Source organism: Watersipora subatra, chromosome 1 (genome assembly GCF_963576615.1).
Source record: "Watersipora subatra chromosome 1, tzWatSuba1.1, whole genome shotgun sequence".
Taxonomy (NCBI): Eukaryota; Metazoa; Bryozoa; class Gymnolaemata; order Cheilostomatida; family Watersiporidae; genus Watersipora; species Watersipora subatra.
The window spans coordinates 77,153,653-77,178,054 of NC_088708.1; the positions used below are offsets into that span (position 1 = coordinate 77,153,653).

At 37.6% G+C, this 24,402-nt stretch overlaps 1 protein-coding gene across 1 annotated transcript; it reads left to right on the forward strand.

Annotated features, from left to right (window-relative positions):
- Nucleotides 1–723: 723 nt before the first annotated feature.
- Nucleotides 724–24,391, forward strand: LOC137395091 (chloride channel protein C-like). The gene is made up of 18 exons (XM_068081885.1): nucleotides 724–857; nucleotides 2,408–2,693; nucleotides 3,073–3,212; nucleotides 3,610–3,739; nucleotides 4,289–4,369; nucleotides 4,940–5,115; nucleotides 5,740–5,832; nucleotides 8,440–8,527; nucleotides 9,213–9,368; nucleotides 10,300–10,494; nucleotides 12,101–12,183; nucleotides 12,478–12,587; nucleotides 13,364–13,535; nucleotides 13,734–13,905; nucleotides 16,879–17,048; nucleotides 19,076–19,252; nucleotides 23,077–23,275; nucleotides 23,443–24,391. Exons 2-18 carry the CDS (start codon nucleotides 2,457–2,459, stop codon nucleotides 24,154–24,156), a joined length of 3,093 nt encoding a protein of 1,030 aa, XP_067937986.1. The 5' UTR covers nucleotides 724–857; nucleotides 2,408–2,456; the 3' UTR covers nucleotides 24,157–24,391.
- Nucleotides 24,392–24,402: the final 11 nt, after the last annotated feature.

The window sequence follows — 24,402 nt, forward strand, 5'->3', positions numbered from 1 at the left end:
CATTATTCAATTAATTGCTAAAATAGTTCAAATAAAGACTAGCGATAGGATAATACAAGTACCAATGTAATGTTGTTGCAATTTCACTATATGAAATAATAGGATGAGCTGAATGTTTCCTCTCATTATCACAATAAACCGTTCTGTACACAATTAAACAGTGACAAAAACTAAGTTAGTATATTATTTAGTCACGTACATATACATATAGCTTGATTCGGTAGCATTAAAACCATATGTATGTGCTTAGTGTGGATACTAACGTGGTAGGCAGCACAGGCTATATTGGCATACTTATGCAACTTTCTATTTTAATTTTTATACGTAAGTTGCAAGTTTTTCATACAGTATGCATATAAATCTGTTTTTGATTTTGAAAGCGTACATATATGACTTGCTGGCTATTTAGCTAGCAGATTGTTTTATGCCTTACACTCTCTTACTTTTCATTAGGCTTTCTTTACTTACTTATGCTTCCTTTTTTACTGCATCAGCTGAGTTGGATAATTGTTTCTTTACTGTTACTTACTTACTATAGAAGCTTGTACTTACATTACAATTACGGTACTTACAACCTCTTACAACTTGCTCTCTTCTAGGTCTTCGTAGTCCTTGCGGTGATGCAAGCAGTAGCAGTGCCTTTTTGTTAGTAGACACAATGTTTTTTAATTGTAGCTCAAATACTTTTTAGATTAGCTTTGTTGTCTACACTTACCATGGTATGGAAGCTACTTCTTATTCAGATGGTGGTGAGCTTTGTGGCTAACAGCTGATTTCCGCCTTCACTCCATTGAGTCTAAGAGCATAAATTGAGAACCTACTGAGAAAGTGTCATCACCTTCAAACACCTGCAAGGAGTAAGCTAGACTGTTTTGTTTCAACCAATCTCTGAAAAGCAAACTTACTATTCAGTTTTATTTTAATATAGCATACATAAATGCAAAAGATTTGCTTTTTTTAAATAAATCAGATTAACCAAATAGAACTGTTGCAAAAATAGATAGTTTTTAAAAAAGCCACGGTTAAGAGGTTCAACACAAAACTGTGGGCTATAGTCTGTGTCAAAAATCATTAAGTTCTTAGTTGAATTGTTGAAAAATAATTCAAAATATGAAATTAAAAATGTGGAATTAAAAAACGTTAAGTACCATGTTAGCTATATGAACAATCGAAAATAATGTGACACTTGTAGTTTAGTGAGCCCATTACACACAACCAATACTGATTTTGTAAATGCCGCACACATCAACATTAAAGTATGGTAACAGAATAGATACTTTTTGTACTTAACTATAATTAGTTTTCATTTATCAACCAATGACTGTGATTCCTTTTTTGTTGGCTCTGAGAGAAAAATTTTCATTACAGGAAGTATGGCAATTAAAAATGTAACTTCAGCTACCCCCTTGCTCTTGTCAACATTTGGTTTTAGTTGTCCTTTGCCTGAAAACCATTTAAAAAGTACGACAATAAATAAAAGATGTTGGAAGATAGAAGCACTTTAAAAATGTTTTATTTATTATACAACAGCAAATTACACGATTAGGAGTAAATTGAGATGAATTAGTTCTCTTGCAATGCTTGAAGTTCTCTCAAGTGGATAAACTCTAAACCAACTCTTACTATTATGCTGACGGCTATAGCTCTCTAGTTTTTTGGCACCAGTGCTCTAATACACTGGCAAGTTATCACAGAGTTATCTTTGTTAGAGTGTGTAATAAGCTTTGTGAAATTTAGCTATCAGCAGGCTTTTAAAAACCACAACTACAGCTTTCATCAAACTAAAGTATTTGAAAAGTATTTTTCAGAATTGATTTAACAATTTAAATTATTTGAGCTATAGCCAGAAAATAATCAACCCAACTGGTGGTAACTTCTACTATAACTGGAGTTTCAATATTTTTTATAGAAATTGTTAGGTAATTTTGAATGTTATCTAGTTTGTTGAAGTTGTTGCGAGAGGGTTTGTGTAGTTTGAAGTTGAGAATTAATATCATAGAAGTATCAAATTATTGAAAAGCAAGAGCAAGTTGATGGCTGTATATTTTGTGATGGTACAGTCATTTTATGATCGCATACTACTAGTTTACTTATGCTTACTTTTAAGTAACTATTTGTTTGCTAGAAATGAGATGTGAGATGAGTGGACATAGGCGGTACTTTCTACTACTCTGTGAGTAATGGCTACAGATGCTCCGTTATTGCTTGCAGATTGTGTTGGGAACCCTGCATGAATATTTCTTCTGTGTAATAGAACCATTTGCTTACAAGTTTAAATCTAGTTATATCAGGATAGCAACCCCGATGCTAAAAGCTTATTACATGTTGATGTCTTCTTTTTTATCTGTTTTAGTAACGTGTATCAGCAGAAACCTTTGAGTGGCCTCATAGCATTATATATTTGCAGGTTGGTAGGTTTATTCTCCCAGCGACAGGTCGTTGCTGGTACTCAAATAATGGAAACAGAACAAGATGATAATGGAATAAGTGAAAATGTCCTACGTTTAAGGACTCTCGAACCCTCCGGTACATCTTTGTCAGTGGGTGCTGGTCGATCTGCAGAAACCAGTCGATCAGGCGGTCTACAGAAAAAGTTATCTAAACTTTCCAAGTATGGTGTCAGCTTTAAGCCACCGGAGGATGATGCAGTGCACTATGCTTCAGATGCCAAAGAGCTTGGTTTTTTTCAGAAGGTTGGTAGAAACTGAACTCTGCAGCAATCTGTGTAAATCAGACAGACATAGGAGGAGGTAGCACTTGATCACTGTTAGTGACACCACGTGTCAAGTAGACATAGGAGGAGGTAGTACTTGATCACTGCTAGTAACACCACGTGTCAGGTAGACATAGAAGGAGGTAGTAGTTGATCACTGATAGTAACACTACCTGTCTGGTTGACATAGGAGGAGGTAGTAGTTGATCACTGCTAGTGACACCACGTGTCAGGTAGACATAGGAGGAGGTAGTACTTGATCAAGTTTTTGTAAGAGGTCAAATAAAGCCTAACACATATCACGCTTGTCTAATTGTAAGACACAATCTCAAGTTAGTCATTTTGGTGTCACTTTGCAGGGCCGTGACTTTGAAAGCACTTTCACAAATCATAAATATACCGTAGAGGAGAAGGAAACTTTATATACATATGAAAGCCAGGATTATCTTCCCTCGCATAGTGAAGTCTACAAAAATTGGATCAAGCGTCAACCATCTAGGTTAGTTAGCTTTTGGACTATACCACCATTTAATATTGGATTGTCTTAAAATTGTCTTAAAATAAGATGACACTCTTCGAGGCCTCAGGAGTAAACCTAGGAGGATGAGAAGATAACTCCAAGCTTCCTAGCCTGGACAGAGAGGGACTGTTATGGTGATAAGTGTTTCTGTGTGTACCAGGTGCACATAGACTGTTTAGACACTTAGACTGCTGCCCGTCAGTCTACCCTTTTAGAGAAGTCATTCTGTTTCACATTGTGCTGTCATTTTTGCCAGTAGACTCCGCAAATTCTTACCCTTTAAATGTGAGCGCATTGATATTATAACGATAATGATATTGATATTATAATGATATTGATATTATAATGACGTTGATACTCTAATGCGTTCATGCAGGCTGGACTGGGACCAGTGGCTCATGATGGGGCTCATAGGATTTATTGTCGGTTTTATAGGATATCTTCTGCACCAAACCATTGAGTTTCTCACAGACATTCGCATAGATAAGGCTACCGATTACATTGAAGTGAGTTCACCTAATTCTTTGCTGTCATATCTATTTTTATCTTCAGTTATTTTCTTGTTTGTTTTAAATGCAATAGAGTGTTTCAGTTCTCATTTTGTATTCATTAGAAATCTTGAGTAGGCAGTTTATGAGCAGAAGTTCAAATGAAATCTGCTGACAGTGCTAAGTATTAAAAGAGAGGCAACCTGCAGTATTGTTTAATATTGCTAATAAACTCTCAATATATTTAGTGTAGGATACCAGGTAGGAGATAACTCCTGGTAATAAACCATCAGTATATTTAGTGTATGGTATCAGGTAGGAGATAACTCCTAGTAATAAACTATCAGTATATTTAGTGTATGATATCAGGTAGGAGATAACTCCTAGTAATAAACCATCAGTATATTTAGTATATGGTATCAGGTAGGAGATAGCTCCTAGTAATAAACCATCAGTATATTTAGTGTATGATATCAGGTAGGAAATAACTCCTGGTACTAAAACCTCAGTACGTAAAGTGTATGAACTTTGTTATTTAGTAGATTGTCTTGTGACATCGTTTTTTAGGATAATAACCTTGTTCAAGCCTGGGGCTGGCTCCTGGGCTTCTCTTTACTCTTCCTTTTCTTTGGTTCAGCGCTAATTGTGGTAAGTTTTCATTATGGTCAACATTTATTGTTTAAATTATATCTCAGCTATACTGTGAAAATCTCAGCAGCATCTGCTTGTGGTGGTTGTTGAGTGAACCCAGACTCCCACCGAAAAGTCATTTAGCTACCATTGCTCCTGTTTTAAAGCCTGAGTTCTCGATAATATTTTCGTTCTCTATCTCAAGGTGTACTATCCCACACGCATGCGGAGTACAAGCCATTAAGCAGAGTTGCAATTCGGTCCCCTTTTCTTTCTAATTTTTTTAAACTGGTATATAAGTATATATAACTTATGAATATTTGTTGTTTCCTGTTTTTATAGCATTTTATTTGCATGTTATACTGTACTTCTTGAAAACTTTCTGTAGTTTTTTGCCAATGACCAAACCTAGCGCATAACCATCATACGGTCACCTTGTTTTTCGAAACACTTTAGTGTAGCAGTGCTTTTACAGCAATCAGTAAAAGTTGTGATGACTTGTTGGTAGTTTTACCATCTCATCGTAGTTTAAACAACATTTCAAAATAATTTTTATGTAAGGCATTTCATTGAAACATACTTTTATAGTTTGTGCGACCATCGGCGGGAGGAAGTGGTTTGCCGGAGCTCATATGCTTCCTAAATGGCACGCAAGTTCGACATATATTCAATGTGAAAACCCTCGTTATTAAGTTTTTCTCTTGCTGCCTGTCTGTTGGCAGCGGGATGCCTGTAGGTCCTGAGGGCCCTATGATACACCTCGGGTGAGTTATTACTAAATCATGTTTTTATTTGAAGTTATTGCTGCATATTATTGATACGGTGTAAATGTGACATATCTGTCATAGAACTGTGTAACAGATGATTAGATAAGTGGGACATTTAGTTTTACTAGGGTTGTTAAGTAAGGTTTATTAGGTAGGTAGTACTAGGGTTGTTAAGTAAGGTTTACTAGGTAGGTAGTACTAGGGTTGTTAAGTAAGGTTTACTAGGCTTGTTGAAGAGGTGCTTGCTGAGCTTTGATGATTGCAAGTTTGAAAAATCTAAATTAGTAAGTTTATAGTTCTTTCTGTAGCTATGAATCAGCACTTTGGGTCACTCTTTGCTCAAAATTTATATTTTATTTGCTTTGGCATTTTATATATTTTTTATGTGTTACTCTTATTAAACAGGTACACTCAGTTTGTGTGATCGCTTCCACTAGTTGTCCAGTTCGGTTTTTAATAATTAGTTTGCAGCTTTTTATGTCGAAATAAGATAACTCTCAAAGCTTATTATTCGCAAGTCATTTACTTGTGATGATTTGTTGATTCTTTTGTTGAATTTTCTACTGAAACCTAAAATCCTTTTTGGTAGAGATCTCCTTGAGTTTATGCCATCTCTTGTAGAAGTCTGGTTGGGGCTGGAGTGAGTCAGTTTAAGTCAGATACCTTGAAGGTTAAGTTCCCTTTTTTTGAACGGTTCAGAAACTCTGAAGACAGGTTTGTTTTACTAGAAATATTTTTAGGCAGATGTTACCTACAGAATCATTCCTTCAGGCGGTAGCGAAGTGGGGATTGTCTCATGCTGTATGTCTTTATATTAATCACTGATACAGTGTCTCAATGATTTGACTAAATGAGCAAACCTACATGTATTAATGAATAAGTGATCAACAAATGCCAACAGTGATTTGCCTCCTTGATAACCTTGATGTGGTTTTCTATTAAGTGTATATGTGGCTTTTTGCGTATGTCATAGGAGAGTATATATGCGGCGTTTGGTGTTTGTCATAGGAAAACAAAATAAATGTTTACAATTAAATCTTTACATACAAAGTTCACTTGTTTTAAAATCTACTTCAGATATTAAAACTGTCTGTTGTAGCAAATAATCCTTCTTGTAGGAATATACTGTACTTGGTTTAATTTGATCAGCCAAAACATTCTGATAACCTGTCAATAAATGCTTCAGGTGGTTACACATTTAAACAATTGCATTCTATACAACTAGATACAAACTGAATCTATAACAAATACGTAAATTATATGATCCTAATAAAGTAATAATGATTAAAAAAGGGTTTATTGTTGTTATTACTCTCATATAGAAACAGTAAGAACAGACGTGTAGTCAAAGTAATCAGTAGATTAGACTATCAGAAGTAGAGATGTGATAGAGATACGTGTCTGACTTCCTCTAACTTAACCTGTGAAGTATAAACACACTTAGCTTTATGAGAAACTATGAGAGTCAGATGTTGAAAATTACTTATGACGTAGAGGCAAAAATTTGCTCAGATTTTACATAGTATATTGGAAACTTGATAGGCAGAGATTTTACTGTATGAGTTTTTGCAATAGTTTGCTCGCAAGATTTCTGATTATAGCCTGTTGATGAAAGCTGTTAACATTCTCGTATGGTATTTGTTTACGAAGCTTTAATGTGGTGAAATAGACAACCATTCTGCTACGTGACTTACTTCAGGCTTTCAATAATAACCAGTTTTAATTAAGTGTGATAAGTACGACATAACTTCAGCTTTTTTGCTTGGTTTGAAGTCACTTCTCAATCCTTGCTGTAATTCTTTTTATTCGTTCATTCACTGGTTGCAACTGTAGTTCTTTAGCGTTATACAAGGATACAGTTGCTTTCTAACTGAAGGTTGTGTAAAATTTTCCAAGCAAGAGGTGAAAGTAGCTCATCAAAATTATTTTTAAGACTGAGTGTTGCCTTCAACCCCCCCCCCCTTCATATGCATTACCAAATTGTTAAAGGGCCCATACTACAGCGCTATGATTTCTGCAATAGTATTGGTCTATCTATGCACCAGGGTATTTAGCTGGTTTGCAGATAGAATTCCTGTGGTTAGCCTCATCGATAAGAAATAGCTTTTTTTGCAAATTAAATTTTTGATACAATCATTATGTTGCTATTGCCATATTATTGCAGGTTCTTTTCTTTGTTTAGCAATGCTAATCAGTATTATTAACTATTTCCTCTGAGAATAAAAAGCATCTTAGACTATGAATTCATAAACGTTAGTGAAAGGATGGCTGCAAAAAACGTCTGAGAAACAGATACATTAGTTTAACATCAACAATTATTAGACATCAAATTCTGTTAGAACTGAAGATTATTCTCCTTTTGTTGACAGTTGGTCAGCTCCAACATAAATAGTACCTCCTTTAGTTGACAGTTGGTCAGCTACAACATATATAGTACCTCCTTTAGTTGACAGTTGGTCAGCTATAACATATATAGTACCTCCTTTAGTTGACAGTTGGTCAGCTATAACACATATAGTACCTCCTTTTGTTGACAGTTGGTCAGCTACAACATATATAGTACCTCCTTTAGTTGACAATTGGTCAGCTACAATATATATAGTACCTCCTTTAGTTGACAGTTGGTCAGCTACAACATATATAGTACCTCCTTTAGTTGACAGTTGGTCAGCTACAACATATATAGTACCTCCTTTAGTTGACAGTTGGTCAGCTACAATATATATAGTACCTCCTTTAGTTGACAGTTGGTCAGCTACAACATATATAGTACCTCCTTTAGTTGACAGTTGGTCAGCTATAACACATATAGTACCTCCTTTAGTTGACAGTTGGTCAGCTATAACACATATATTACCTCCTTTAGTTGACAGTTGGTCAGCTACAACATGTATAGTACATCCTTTAGTTGACAGTTGGTCAGCTACAACATAAGTAGTACCTCCCTTAGTTGACAGTTGGTCAGCTACAACATATATAGTACTTCCTTTAGTTGACAGTTGGTCAGCTACAACATATATAGTATCTCCTTTAGTTGACAGTTGGTCAGCTACAACATATATAGTACATCCTTTAGTTGACAGTTGGTCAGCTATAACATATACAGTACTTCTTTTTGTTGACAGTTGGTCAGCTATAACATATACAGTACTTATTTTAGTTGACAGTGTTTGAATTGTTCAATCTCAGACCTCTTAAAAAAGATTTGAAGGCTCAAAGCATGTTATCAAGCTTTGGAATCTAAAAAACTATCTATATTTCTTGAATGCCTGAAAGAGAGAACGGTATATAAAGACTTACATTAATAGGAATTACTTTTAGGAGAAATTTTGTGTCAGCGGGAGCGGCAGCAGGTGTTGCCGCAGCATTTGGCGCTCCAGTTGGTGGTTTACTCTTCTCCATGGAAGAGGTATGTATCCGTACCTCTTAAACCTACATTTAGATCTGCAGATTATATTGACGAAGTAGCTAACTGGGGCTATCAGTGAATATGTTTATGGTTTATTATTACATAATTATTTTTTATTTCTGTCTTGACAACCTTTACTTTATACTTTCCGATTGCAAGGAAATACTTAAATACCTATTTCATTGTTTGTTTTCTATGAAACTCACACTAGGTAAGCTTTGTCAGGAAACTAATACCCGCTGTAGTTGGACATGTATCAAGGTTCTATGCTTTCATGTCCAATTGTGAATAAGTTTATACTGCGAGATATATGCATAAATTATTTATTGCTGTGGCAAATTTTAATCGAAGTGTGTTGCTAAGTATGTTTATTTGTTATTCGATGTGGTATACATTCTGTGTTGTCTTGAACAGTATATCATGTGTTTTATAGAGTTTAGGCGTGAGCGGCCTTGTGGAATCGTCTGCTCTCTTGTACTGCCCAATAGAATACCCTAAACATGTTTTAGATGCAACAAACCTCTAAAACTTTAAACTCGTGTATCACCTTCAGTCTGATGCAGGTCATAAAACATCATTGTTAAAAACTTACCTATCTAATGCTATGTATATATAAAAGAACATCATGCTTTGCTCTTCTGACTTCACACTCTGAACATGTGCGACTGTTGCATTCATTCTTTAGGTTTCCTCTTTCTGGAATGAGAAACTCAGTTGGCAGATCTTCTTCTGTTGTATGGTTTCTGTATTCACCTCAAATCTAGGAAACTCAGCATTCACGGGCTTTGACTATACTGGCATATTTGGGCTCTTCCAATCTTCCCAGTCTATATTATTCAAGGCAAGGCTTTAAGGCTACAAAGTTCATTTTTGCTAAAATACACTGAAATAGCTATTGCTCACTCGGATCATTGCGTGTCTTAAGGCTTGGTTGGCTCACGGAGAAATATTTTACTAGACAAGTTTCGTTGCAGAACAAATTTGGTCATTTTTAATCACAAATTAAAGTTCTTTAGCGTATGTGAAATGTTCAATTGAGCTTGGAAGAAGGCAGAATTATATTTTACTGCTAAAAAGCATTTACAGGTATTGATACTGTTAGACAAACACCGCCTAGAATGCTCCGCTATCTCAAGCTAGTATCAGCGTTTGTGTAATCTCTTTGTTGTTTTGGAATTTGTGAGTATTAAAAATATAATCTCACGTAATTAGAGGCAATAGCGTCACACGGAGGGCTCAAGAAAGCTGATTCTATCTTAATACATCATCTCTCTATCACCAAGAAGTTTTTAGAGCGCTAGGTGTTGCTCAATACGTCTCAAAGTTATACGTTATTCACTTTGTTTGATGAGCCAAACTTGCAAGAGTTGTCCGCGAGTGCTTGCCAACCTTTGAACTCAGATAATGCCTGCAAAATTATCATTTTTTCTTCTTACAAAGTAGAATTAGAAAGCTCAAAGAGAGTAATGCTCAGAGGTTTTTTCTTCAGACAGCTCAATGAGTAAACAAAAAACTTAATCTTAATTCCTTTTGTTATATTTTGTGGGTTTAGCGAGGTGCAGGGCTGACTGTAGTGCCAGCTTTGTCCTTGATTAAAGAGGTTAATCCGTGGAGTAGCTGAGAGCGATGATTTTGTTTGATACGCGCTCAGCGGCTCTCAGTAGTCAGGTACCATTCATCACCTCCGCATTCTCTATGGTGACAGTTAGTCGAGTGTCTCACGTGTTACACAATAATTAGCCTTGCTAACTAATCGCATCTTGTGTGTACAGGTGTATCGCTCGTTCGACTTCCACATCTCCATTTTCGTACCAACAATCATCATTGGAGTCTTGGGCGGCCTCCTCGGCTCTCTCTTCACATTTACCAATTTAAAAATTGTTAGAGCAAGAAAGAGTCTTCTCTCTAGCATACAGTCACCCTACCTGATGAAATTCTGCAGGCTGGCTGAACCGATAATCATCTTGGTACGTCAGCAGTCCAATCACAACATAGACGTGTTACCATGGTCCAATCATATTGTAAGCTTTGTCTGTAGAAGCCAATCACAGTGGTCATATGTTAGCGCTAACCAATTGCAATAGTTGTTTGCTCAAATTTACCTATCTTGACAAATCAGTGATTTGAAAGAAAAAACTTGATGAGTTTTTATTAACTCTTTTCAGCGACATAACGCAGAATGTTCCTGTTTGTTCTTGTGGGTGAACGTACTAACCGCTTTTCATATTTAATGCTGAACTTCTCATTTTGTCTTCTGTGGCTCTAATTACCATCTAGTGTGATGCTAATAGTTGGAATATTTGACATCCATTCATATAAGTTTTTGATTGTTAAACTATTTTTTAACTGTGGCACATCGCATAATGGGGCTGCCTCCTTGTATTTTTGTCTGTGAAACTGCCATTCGCTTATTTCGAATGTTCGATTATAAGATTTTAAGTCAAGTGCTCAACAACTGTTGTTGGAAACAAATGATCAGACGCTTCGTGTTTGGCTCTCTTCCATAAAGGTTTGCTGCCAAGTTGAACAGTGTTCAGATATAAGTTGGCGTATCAGCTTAGATATAATGTATTCTAGATGTGCCATTATATACGTATATATATAATTTTCTGACTCATTTTAAGAGGAGATTATGTATCGTATTGTTCTCCATCTCAGCTACTTCTACTGATACCTGTTTTTTGACAGTCATGCCTGTTTATTACTCCCATCTTTCTACCTGCTATCTACCATGCCTGTTTATTACTCCCTTCTTTCTACCTGCTATCTACCATGCCTGTTTATTACTCCCATATTTCTACCTGCTATCTACCATGTCTGTATATTACTCCCATATTTCTACCTGCTATCTACCATGCCTGTTTATTACTCCCATATTCCTACCTGCTATCTACTATGCCTGTTTATTACTCCCTTCTTTCTACCTGCTATCTACCATGCCTGTTTATTACTCCCATATTTCTACCTGCTATCTACCATGCCTGTTTATTACTCCCATCTTTCTACCTGCTATCTACCATGTCTGTTTATTACTCCCATATTTCTACCTGCTATCTACCATGCCTGTTTATTACTCCCTTCTTTCTACCTGCTATCTACCATGCCTGTTTATTACTCCCATCTTTCTACCTGCTATCTACCATGCCTGTTTATTACTCCCTTCTTTCTACCTGCTATCTACCATGTCTGTATATTACTCCCATCTTTCTACCTGCTATCTACCATGCCTGTTTATTACTCCCATATTCCTACCTGCTATCTACCATGCCTGTTTATTACTCCCTTCTTTCTACCTGCTATCTACCATGTCTGTTTATTACTCCCATCTTTCTACCTGCTATCTACCATGCCTGTTTATTACTCCCATATTCCTACCTGCTATCTACCATGCCTGTTTATTACTCCCTTCTTTCTACCTGCTATCTACCATGTCTGTTTATTACTCCCATATTTCTACCTGCTATCTACCATGCCTGTTTATTACTCCCTTCTTTCTACCTGCTATCTACCATGTCTGTTTATTACTCCCATATTTCTACTTGCTATCTACCATGCCTGTTTATTATTATTCAGGTTATATACATCTCTACTTCAGTCTTCTTACCTGCTGCCTTTGGCTGTACAAGATACCACACACAGAGCAACTCCACAAGCAGGTACAGGCAGCCATAAGCTAGTTATTTACATGTTGATATGATTGAAGGAGTTCAGGGCTGTCATTGTTGACTAGTCGACAGCACATACTTGTAGCGAGTGAAATGCAAAGTTGAGTAGGAAATGGTCTTTTTTAACTTTTTTGGGTTTTATAGGTTTGTTAATATGGTAGGCTGAAGCTAGAAAAATGTGCATTCAGTTCTTGATTTGTATTCTAATGTGTATTCTTGCACTGCTTCCTGCCTAAAAAGGGTTTGTTATAAAGTAAACTTAACCTTAGGTTTTTATATTTACAGTGGAGACGGGTGGTGTGAGAGTGCCTCAAACTTAGGAAATGCGTATGTAAACTGTTCCAGTGAGACCAAGACTTCCAAAGGCTTTTTTTCAAACGAATCATATAATGAGGGTGAGCACTGATGGATTATGCTAATAGTTTTGTAGTTGTTTTGGGCAACATACTGTTAACATACAAGTAGTCATCTGGTTGGCTCGGGCAACATGCTGTTAGCATACAAGTAGTCATCTGGTTGGCTCGGGCAACATGCTGTTAGCATACAAGTAGTCATCTGGTTGGCTAGGGCAACATTAAGCGTGTCTTGTGTAGAAAAAGATGAGTAATGCCATTGCATCCTGTTCTTTTATTAGAAAGCTATCATGTATCATGTCTAGAAAGTGCGTCATATAAATGTCATCTCATTTTATCAGCGACATGGCATGCATTTGAAATTTGCATATTTTGCAGCTTTCTTGCCCTGACACATATAGGAAATAGGATTAGAAAAATTAGCTATTTGTAAATATGATGATGCTCTAGATTTGTCATTTAAAAATAGAGATGCGAGTCCGGATAAACTTTTGTATGGTTTGTTAGAGTTGAAAAACCTTTTTATTGTGTGGCTGATACCGTCATCTGCCCGCAATAAGAGCTTATATTTTCTTACATGTAGGTCATTTCATTACTTATCAGTGATTGTCATTGTAGAAGAACAATGTTGCTTTTTAAAATTTGCTTGTATCTGTAATGTGTATCTGCTTGTATCTACAATGTATTGTCTACTAAAACACTGCATAGATGGATGGCACTATGCAGTGAGTACAGATACACACACAGTACAGTGTCATACCAGTTTAACATTTTTACCTTTATTCTCATTGTTATTGAAAATGAAGCATTGATTGTAGTCGCAACCCTCCTCATGACGAATGGAGAGAGGGCTATCAGAGATCTGTTTTCAAGGAACACTCACCATGATTTCGGTTTTCCATCTCTCTCAGTAGTACTTGTTGTCTACTTTATTTGCGCTTGCTGGTCGGCGGGTACAGCGATAGCCAGTGGACTCGTGGTACCCATGCTGTAAGTATGCTATATGGGCATATGTGGTCTCGTCTACCAGTTCTCAGGCTTGAAGTACACGCACAGTTTCCTTTACATATAGTTGTTTTTGTTGGCTAACAGTTTGTACTTAGATATCTTTATGTATTGAACACTAACTTTACTCTCAATCAACCAATCAATAGCACTTGTTTAAAGAGAGAGTTTTCTCCCTTGCAGGCTTATCGGTGGCCTCTATGGAAGGATGGTCGGATTAGCTATGGTATATCTGTTTGGTGTGCACACTGGTGGACTTTGGGCTTGGATCGATCCGGGAGCTATGGCCCTCATCGGCGCTGCCTCTTTCTTTGGTGGTGTCTCTCGACTCACCATGTCTCTAACTGTAATCATGGTGAGTTAGCCTCAGCTCTAGCCCTTTTGCTATTAATTATAACTATCTAGGCTGTCACACACTCTCTCCGTACGAAATATCGAAACATTCTCATAATGGAATCTTTTTTATTAGTATGCCAAGAGAGAAAAACACAAAAACAGCTGATGTTTGTGATAACGTTTACATCCTTGCGACGGACTCTAGAGCGAGTTTGGTGGAGTCCAGCTTTATATGTAGTCATAACTTATCTCCTCCCCGTAAGAGAAGGATGTGAGCGGCATTTACCAGACCCGCTGCTACTAATAGGATACTAGCCTCTTTTCCACAAGCTCTCGCTAGTTTAAACATCACAAGCTCTCGCTAGTTTAAACATGAGGACCTTAGGTTATTGCGCAGGTAGATTGTACTTAACGACTTGTTGATAAAGCTCCCGTTATGTAATGCTTAACGTACTAATAATTACTAATACACTGACACTGTGCAGCTAAAATAATTATCTACTGTCATAATTATTACTAAAGATAATTAATGAATAAGAAATGGATTATTTTAAACATAATTTAGGATTAAATTTAAAGATGGAAATAAATTTATTGTGGAAATACACTCAAACATCAGGGCCATTGCGTGCAGCCCTCCTCTTCTCTTTTATTGTCTTATTATGCAACAATGAAATTATTCATCTTTTTGTGATTTCTATTCTATCTATATTCATCAATAACTTCATCAATAACTGTCGGCTCGTTTTGCCCGACCAGCTCAGCCCACAGCCCTGTTAATAGGGCTGCGGGCTGAGCTCCTTTAGTCTTAACGAGACCAGTATTATGAATATATTTGAGATGCTATTTTTCCCTTGATTTCTCTTGTGACACTGCAGCTCTCTTGTGGCACTGCAGCTCTCCTTGTACTTTCAGGTCGTATGATTTCATATTTTTAAATCTTGTTTTAATTTTTAGGTCTGTCTGTCTGTCTGATCAAATTGTTTATTTATAGTCTACATGACACTTCGAATTCTTGAGATATCCAGTGTTTCTATATGAAGACTATTGAGGTAGATTGTAATTAGAATTATGCATTGCGAGGGAAGTGGTTAGGGAGGAATAAGTGGGCAAGCATTACAAGGTTGGCTGGAAGCTAGCAGAGCTGGATGGTTTCTCGTCTTCGCCTCTAGCAGCACTCGGTTGATCATCCTCTCTCTTCCACTTTTTGAAGGGAGACATCTACCGCCTGTAAACCATCACCAGCTCCCTTTGTAAGGACTAAGAGAGTTTGGTCACACGAACACATTTTAAAGACATTTTTCACACCTGTCACTCCTTGGCTTCTTCAACATACAAGTTTTCTCAACTCACAGTTGTAGTTCTGTTCAGTATTTCTAGAACTGCAGAAGATTGCTCAATAGCAAAAGGTCTGCAGCAGAGCGATTTCTGGCTGGGCTCATGTCTAGCGCAGTTAGTTAAAATAAAAGGTTTTTTGACTAAGGTGTAGTCAAAAGGTTTGGTATAAAAAGGTACAGTTTGTATAAGCCCTGGTAGGCGTATGCATGTTATGGAATTGTATCGTACACTTCTCTAAGCACCGGGTTTTATTCTGGTAGGCACCGAACACTTTGCATTATTTTTTGGTTGACTTTTCATTTGCTGTTTAACAATCGAGTATCATTCCACAATCTTACAGCTTTACTGAGGTGCAACTTATGCAATAATTCATGCAATAACTTATGCATTATGTAATGCGTTTGAAGATAAATGCATAGTCAATGCAGTGTTATTGGTCACCACATGTAAATGCGTCATCAACCAGTAAGACTTTTAGTGAAACTGCATTATTTAAGCATTCGTTGTTCAATTTTATCTGGACAACGCGGAGAATGTTAAATTTCTTTTAAATTGTAATTAATCTTTGCGTGCCAAGGAAACAGGTGAATTGCAATTGGATGACACCGATGTGACAATGGCCATTGATGAACGACTCTAGCATCGCAGGGCTTAATGAATTACGTGGGAAATAACTGCGGTTATAAAAGATTTTATCTATTTATGCTGAGTTGAGCTCGTCAGGCAGGATGTTATGGGATAGATTCTCTAGCAGCTGCGCACAAATTCCCCGCAGGTGTAGCAGTTTAATGTAAATTGCTTTCTCACTACAGACAACGATAATAAATGGCACTGGTTAATGCTAGTTCTTACCTAGTTCTTATTTGCATTGTTTTTTCTCCTCTGGTTGGTTTAGATTACATTTGGCTCCTCCTTGCAAGTCTTGCTCTCCGAGCCATCCGAGTTGGCATGAGAAATACCTTTCTGGTGGGAACCATCTAGGATCTTTGTCATTAATGCTTTATTTGGCACTTTCGGCGTACCTGCTGGCAGTTGTCACTGGCAGGAAACTAAAGTATCTGCCGAAAAAGCTCTGTAGAATATTAATTGTAGGCTTTATAGCCCAACCGAAGCCAAGTGAGTGTTTGCGATTTATCTATTAGTAGTGGCTGGCCAGCGCTGAGACATCTATTCTCTTCCACAAAATAATTCAGTCAAGTTGCGGTTATTATACTAAGTACTATGGCTGCATCGGATGGGTTGCTGGTTTTAGTGTAAACAACATAGTTCCTTAAAAAAAGGTTTGTGATCAGGTAGCGTTTACCCTAGTCTAGTTTCCAAATAGGTCAAATTTTTTTGCTATTATCCAGTCATGATCACCAGTGTGATAAGTTAAACTCAATCATAGAGTTTCTTTAAAAATACTTGTTTTTACACCTTTATGTAAAACTCCCCAAAGAAAATGTGAACGCGGGGCGGATTCACGCAAAAGTACAATCTGTGATACATTTATTACATGAACATGTTCATAAATGATTTCTCCTGCAGCTTACAATATGTAGTAATATTTGCCATATCTAATCATGTTTGCTATATTTGATCATTTTTGCCTTATGTGATCATGTGGACATATTACTCATGTATAGGTGTGTGCTTCAGTCAATTTTGTTTATAGATGGAGATCACGAATGATATACAGTTTCTCTTGCCCATCATGGTTGCAATAATGTTTGCCAAGTGGGTAGGGGACTTTTTCACCCATCCTTTTTACCACGCTCTACTTGAAGTCAAGTGCATACCATTTCTCTCATCAGAGCCGATTGTCTACAACAGAAAAAAACGAAGGTAATGGTAATCTACTATCAAATCGTTGGAATGCTAGTTGGTCGTATTCTCAAAACAAGAAGGACCGTTCAATTTTATTCCGGTCTCATGTAATATCTAAAATTCTTTACATTCAAAAGTCTTGCTGGATTTGAACTATGGAGATAACGTGTATAGCTTGGAAACCTTGTAGTGTACAGATACTATACACAGTTTTTTAGCTCTGCATAAAAACAGGGATTTTAAACGTACAATCAAACTCGGCTCGCTATCTTAACTTAAAAATTTTGTGACATGAGGGAAATTTTGAACAATTATTTCGTTGCATGCCTGCAGCGTTCTCAGCATATGATGCTCCACAATGGCCGTTTTGTTTTGTAAGTGAGAGTAAGTGAGAGAAACTTACACTGTATCTCTCATCACCTGTGCATTGCTGAGCCTCCACCTCTATTCGTCTCTTTAAGGTTTAACATTAAAAACATTTTAAATGTCTTTATGTTAGTTATTGTTTTATTGATTTCACTTTTCATATAAAATTTAGTTTTTCACACGGTCTTATATAAAGCTTTATTTTAACTTATGTGGCTTACCTGCAGCAGATATTGAAAGGCTATCATAGGTTTACAGGCTGTAAAATGAATTAAAGGATTATTTACTGCTACATTTGACAGTTTTAGCATATGGAGCAGATTTTGGAATAAATTTATTTTGTGTATAGCGGTATGTATGTCTGTGTACAGTATGTGTTTTGTGTATAGCGGTATGTATGTCTGTGTACAGTATGTGTTTTGTGTATAGCGGTATGTATGTCTGTGTACAGTATGTGTTTTGTGTATAGCGGTATGTATGTCTGTGTACAGTATGTGTTTTGTGTATAGCGGTATGTATGTCTGTGTACAGTATGTGTTTTGTATATAGCGGTATGTATGTCTGTGTACAGTATGTGTTTTGTATATAGCGGTATGTATGTCTGTGTACAGTATGTGTTTTGTGTATAGCGGTATGTATGTCTGTGTACAGTGTGTTTTGTGTATAGCGGTATGTATGTCTGTGTACAGTGTGTTTTGTGTATAGCGGTATGTATGTCTGTGTACAGTATGTGTTTTGTGTATAGCGGTATGTATGTCTGTGTACAGTATGTGTTTTGTGTATAGCGGTATGTATGTCTGTGTACAGTATGTGTTTTGTGTATAGCGGTATGTATGTCTGTGTACAGTGTGTTTTGTGTATAGCGGTATGTATGTCTGTGTACAGTGTGTTTTGTGTATAGCGGTATGTATGTCTGTGTACAGTATGTGTTTTGTGTATAGCGGTATGTATGTCTGTGTACAGTGTGTTTTGTGTATAGCGGTATGTATGTCTGTGTACAGTGTGTTTTGTGTATAGCGGTATGTATGTCTGTGTACAGTGTGTTTTGTGTATAGCGGTATGTATGTCTGTGTACAGTATGTGTTTTGCCAATAGGAAGAAGTAGTCCACTCATAAAAACATATCAAAATAATGCATGATGAGGGATGCAAATAAAAATGAGCATAGATGTAGCAATGAAAGTCCACCTTGTGCCACAGGGCAGTCTATTCAGAGTAAAACTTAATGCTTGAAGGTTTGTGTTACTTAGAAATGGTGAGTCTTGAGAAAACAGCCAACTTGAGGCATATTTTTGCTCTCCGATCGAGTGAAAAGCAGATGAGGATTTGCATTAAATTTCATGAGAACTCTTGAAGTTGTGTGAAAATTACTGACCGCTGCCATGAGTCTTGATATCACCTCCACGACGCACCTCTTTTCACCTCACCACCAGTAGAAGAGGCACGTTGAAGATGTGAGCGGGTTGCGGGAGTCTCTTATTGATTGTATAATAACTGTTAGCTAGTGGTTCATAAAATTGGGGTTAGACACCTGCCAACACCTGCCAACTATAATGCTATTATTTTTCCTCGAAACATTGTCTGCAGATTGTGACTAGACATAAATAGGCCATGTATATAAATGAAGTATTCGCTCGGACCGTAGTGCTGCCATAAGATTGTCTGCCATGGTTGTTGCAGGCTAAATCTGGAGCTGTACACAGCTGGTCATGTGATGAATATGCACGTCATCACGTTAACTGACAAGGAAAGTGTTCAGAAGATAGCTCACTTGCTTCTCGAAACTACACATTCTGGGTTTCCCGTTCTGTCGAGGTCATCTGTCGGGCAGGACATATTTTCAGGCACCATATCTAGGTTGGTCTCTCATGTAATTGAAGATAGGGATTAGTATGAACCTAGTCATTAAGTCGACAAACTTTCTAGGAAAACTTAAAATACAATTATACTTATCTGTGGTGTAACTTATCACAGGCATAATGTTTACGGTCACTGTAACTGGGCCACATTTTTTCAGCAAAAAATGCATGGTAATAGAAGTTATTTGCAACAAAAATCACCAAGGAATATGACTAATGTTGTTTTTATCTGGCGCCTGTGAAACTGCTATTTTCTAACAACACATCTACAGCTCATTATTTTGGAGAAACGAAGCATCCGTCTTAAAACTTCTCTCTCTAATCATGGCCTCTTTTAGTTATTATTACCTGCTCTCGCATGTCATGTCATAAAGCCCTCTTGTCAGAGCTTGTGACAACTTTTCTTGTTCTTTTTGCTGTTTTGACTTGAAGTGTGGGGAGTTTAAGATGTGTGGGGAGTCTGAGGAGTATGGTGAGTCTGAGGACTGTGGGGAGTCTGAGGAGTATGGTGAGTCTGAGGACTGTGGGGAGTCTGAGGAGTATGGTGAGTCTGAGGACTGTGGGGAGTCTGAGGAGTATGAGGAGTCTGAGGACTGTGGGGAGTCTGAGGAGTATGGTGAGTCTGAGGACTGTGGGGAGTCTGAGGAGTATGGGGAGTCTGAGGACTGTGGGGAGCCTGAGGAGTATGGGGAGTCGGAGGAGTGAGGGGAATCTGAGGACTGTGGGGAGTTTGAGGAGTATGGGGCGTTTGAGGAGTGTGGGAAGTCTGAGGAGGGGGGGGAGTGTGGAATTTCCTAAAGGAAAAGCAATCAAAACACCTGAAGTCCAAAAGCTTGCAACCAAATAATTTTGATCTGCTCAAGCTGGTTCAACTAGAAGCAACCAAAGCTCATATTTTATTAGTCAATTTGTTTTTAGCGAATCCAGTGTTTACTCCATTTCTTCTCAGCAGCACACTAGATCATCATTCCTTGTGTAATAAGTGGGATCGATAGTTGAAATTTTCTGACTTTAATTTTACTCATTTGACCACTTCTCTGCTGGTTGGTTGTGATATGTAGACTTTGGAAGCTTTGGCTCCATTTCTGTTTAGCTTTCACTCAAGACACAATTGCTGTTTTGTTCCTTCAGGCTTTTGCTGGAACAAGAAGTTCACATCGCTAGTGAATAGTGAATATAAAGTACTAACAGCGAAAGTGAGAAAATATCTTTGTCAATCGCAGGGGTCCCTCCTATGCAAAAGTAGTTTTGAAAACTACGATGCAACACTCTATTTGTTTTTGTTTTAGAAGCCCATTTATGCTAAGTCATCTTATCCAGTTATCTGCATTGCTCTCTTGTTGAAGCCCAACGCACTGTATGAGATTCTTTTATGAACTCTGATTTTATTTTTCTTCTACCAAAATTAGACTCTAATCAAGATAATACACAATTTAAGTTTTTTTGCAACTAGGATATGAAATACAACTGGAAGACTCCCTTTGCATCTGCAGTCTAGTTATATTGGGCTATCTTCATTATTTTTTTTCTCTCTTCATTTTTGTCTTTTCTTCACTCTCTCTTTCTTCTAGTGCATCTTTTCTTTTTCTTTCTCCTCCCCCAACTCCTCCATTCCCTATCCGAGCAGAGCAGTTGGGTTAGTTGCTTTGCACAGCTCGACAGCAAGCTCTACACGCTGCTCAATAATTTAAATTAACATTTTCTGTTGCTCAGTGAAATTTAGAGGAAATTATCAGATGTTCAAGTGAGCATTAAATGGATTAGAGTCAAATGCTAATTGAACATGGTCATCCTGGCTTCTCCCGTCCTCCCCATTAAGTAGGTAGTTGGTGGTCAGTCATATGTGGCAGCTATTTCTGTGCTCACTAGACTACCCAAATCTGCTCTTCTCTCAATCCTCAAAACACCGCTGCAGCTTACTTGGACTTCTCGCGAGTACCCAATAATACTTGGTATCTTGTGGCTAAGTTAGCCTTTAGGAGTTGTCACACTCTTATATGTACCCAGTGGGTCATTTTAGCTTATAAAACCATAGATAAAAAATCTGGAAGGGTAGTGAATGAAACTTCCTAAAGTCAGTCCTTTCTGCAAAACGTGTTGCTAGCACCAATTCTTACGTGTTTACACTGAAAGCTACTCTACTCTCTCGCAGATTTGCTCGAGGTAAACAGCTTTTCTGCTCATTTATTGGCTGACTTTGACAATCGGAGGAATTAGGAAAAGGATATGTTTTAATTATAAAGTAAGAGGTGACGGTGTGTATTCCAACTAAAGTAATCAGGCGTGCGACCACAAATGAGAGATCAGTGGTCAAAAGAAAGCTAGTATCCAGAGGTTGGTCAAAAGGTTTTATCGTAGGAATTGGAGCTGTTAATGCTTAAATACAGATAAGATGGAAGTTTGCAGAGGGTTTTCATCTATAGTCCTGTAAATAATTTTTGTGTCAAGAAGTGGCTGTTAGCTCAGGCTAATGATTTAGTAGTGATTATGACTTTACGGTCTTTCACGGTATTCTTGTTTCAATATTTGTTTTAATATTTGGCCTTCACACCTGCTTATATTTTCAATGCTGCACTACTGCGTACAGCATGCTGTTAACTATGTAGCATGCTATATGTTACACTACTGCGTACAGCGTGCTGTTAGCTATGTAGCATGTTGTATGTTACACTACTGCATACAGCATGCTGTTAACTATGTAGCGTGCTGTATGTTACACTACTGCGTACAGCGTGCTGTTATCTATGTAGCATGCTATATGTTACACTACTGCGTACAGCGTGCTGTTAACTATGTAGCATGCTATATGTTACACTACTGCGTACAGCGTGCTGCTAACTATGTAGCATGCTATATGTTTCACTGCTGCATGCAGCACGCTCATTCTGTCAGCTATTTGCTATGCTGTACTTTCAAAGCATGCTGTCAGCTTTGTGCCATGTGTTTTGATATTGTTTTTTTGAAGGAAGAACAATACAATATTAGAATTTGTGTTTCATTTTTTGCATGCTATTAAGGCTTCCGCTCACTCTTGGATGATGAGTTCCTTTTTGGTCAGAATCATCAGCTCATGAAAGTGTATCTCATAGAAATAAATCCTACAATACCAGATAATCAATGAAAATCCTTTTACCATGTATATGAACAGGTTTAACATGTCTGCGCTTTATAGGCTGCCTCTAATCGACCCTATCTACAATTACCAATATGCTACTTCCAACTAACCGCACAGCTGTTTGGGAATATTTTATTATTTCCTGTTTCTCCTGATGTTAGTCGTGGTTTTTAATCACGAATAATCAACAATGTCCAGCAGGTTTTAGAAATGAAACTTAATCAATCTCTCGTGCCTCTTGTCTGCTCAAACAGGCACCTGGCAGCCTTCCTCCAGCCCGCAGCCGTGCCTCTATTTACCCCTACCAGCGGCTTAAGCAATTCAGCCTGCATGTGCGCGAAGATTCATCCCCTCTCCTATTGTTTCTCTCTGTTTTCATATCATGATTCATTTGCTTTCTATAGCGGTCACCTTTTTGTTTTCAGAGATTGTAAGGTGGATTGGCTTGTTAACCCAACATCAGACACGATTTCGAGTAGACAAAATATAATTTTATACCCTATGTGTAATATGGCTTGTGGATGTTACATTTCAAAAGATAAACATTCAAGTTGTATAGCCCTCGCATATGAGTTACATGTATGTAGACAGGGTGAAGAGTTTTACTATGTACGTCTCTCTTGTACCTCAGGCTAGAGTCTTACTATGTACGTCTCTCTTGTACCTCAGGCTAGAGTCTTACTATGTACGTCTCTCTTGTACCTCAGGCTCGAACTGACTGTACTCCTCAAGCACAAGGCATCCTTTATAGAGCCTGGAGACAATGAGAATAACTTGACGTCTGATGTGACGGCTGTCGAGTACGAACAGCTGACAATTGACAAGCTCGAGGACCCGTTTGTCACTGAGGAGATGCTCAATAACTACGCGACTCTACCAGAGCACGCCAACACCAAGGTCTACTTGGTATGTGCAACCGTAAATGGTATCTTCAAGTTGGTTCATGTGTCAACTTTTTATTAAATATATTAGTATTGAATTTAGATTAATAATGTCAAGTTGAATTTAAAATTATTAGATTGGCATTATATTACCACCTAGACAATTTTTTTAGATTTACTCTCTATTTGTAGAGGCCATATATAAACCAATCCGCAATGACAGTCAAATCCAATTTTTCCTTGCATCGGACATATATAATATTTCGCTCTCTCAGCCTTCGACACTTGACTGTAACAAGTGTGGACGGGGGTCAGGTGGTCGGTATGATCACTAGGAGGGACCTTATGGGGTTCAATCTTGAAGAGAAGTTGGACAGAGCTCCGCAGGGCCTTGGCAAATTTGCTACAGTCGCTCGGACCATGCGCATGTTTGTACCGAGGACAGCGGACAACTCCAATTCTCCTCCTCGTAGCCCCACACGACTTACCGTACCGCCTTCAACACCTTCTACTTCAAACCAAACGTTGCGACCTCTGCCTGTCAGCAGCAGTCGTATCGTCTCACACTCTGTTATATTAGAAGCACCTGAAAGTAACGCAGAAAGTGAGAATGAGGCAAGCGGCTTAAAGGTGCCGCCGAGATTGCCTGATACAGTTCTGCCGGCAAGCACTGAAGTGATAGAAGCAGTGGCACCTAATACTTTGCTAAGTTTAAATAAAAATGTTGATGACAGCCATGTCGGTAGTCTGCCTGCACGACCGATGTCGTTGGATGCTGAACTGTCATCATTGCAGCCTGGTCCCTCTTTAGGATTGGGCCAAAGTTTTAATGTTTCAGATGCACCTATTTTGCATTTTGACACCTCGTCGGCTGACCTTCATTCTGATGTTGAACAGCTGCCTTAGTTAAGGTTTTTTATGTAATGTTATTTTTAGTTACCTATAATAATATAATGTAATTGGTATTCAATCGTGAAGAAAGATCGATTATTGTGCTCGACAGTCAAATTGCTTTGCTCAGAGTATACTGTTTTTTAATCTTCATTGAATATAGTAGACATTACAGTAGTATACATGTTATTAGATAAAATGGTTTATCTATTATTATTTGTTATGAGAAAATTTAAAGAAATTGTAATAATTTCATAAACA

Coding starts and splice junctions, on each gene's coding strand:
- LOC137395091 (XM_068081885.1), top strand. CDS start 2,457: ATGGAAACAGAACAAGATGATAATGGAATAAGTGAAAATGTCCTACGT. Junction 9,369..10,299: donor CCCAGTCTATATTATTCAAG/GCAAGGCTTTAA, acceptor TTGTGTGTACAG/GTGTATCGCTCGTTCGACTT. Junction 17,049..19,075: donor TACAACAGAAAAAAACGAAG/GTAATGGTAATC, acceptor TGGTTGTTGCAG/GCTAAATCTGGAGCTGTACA.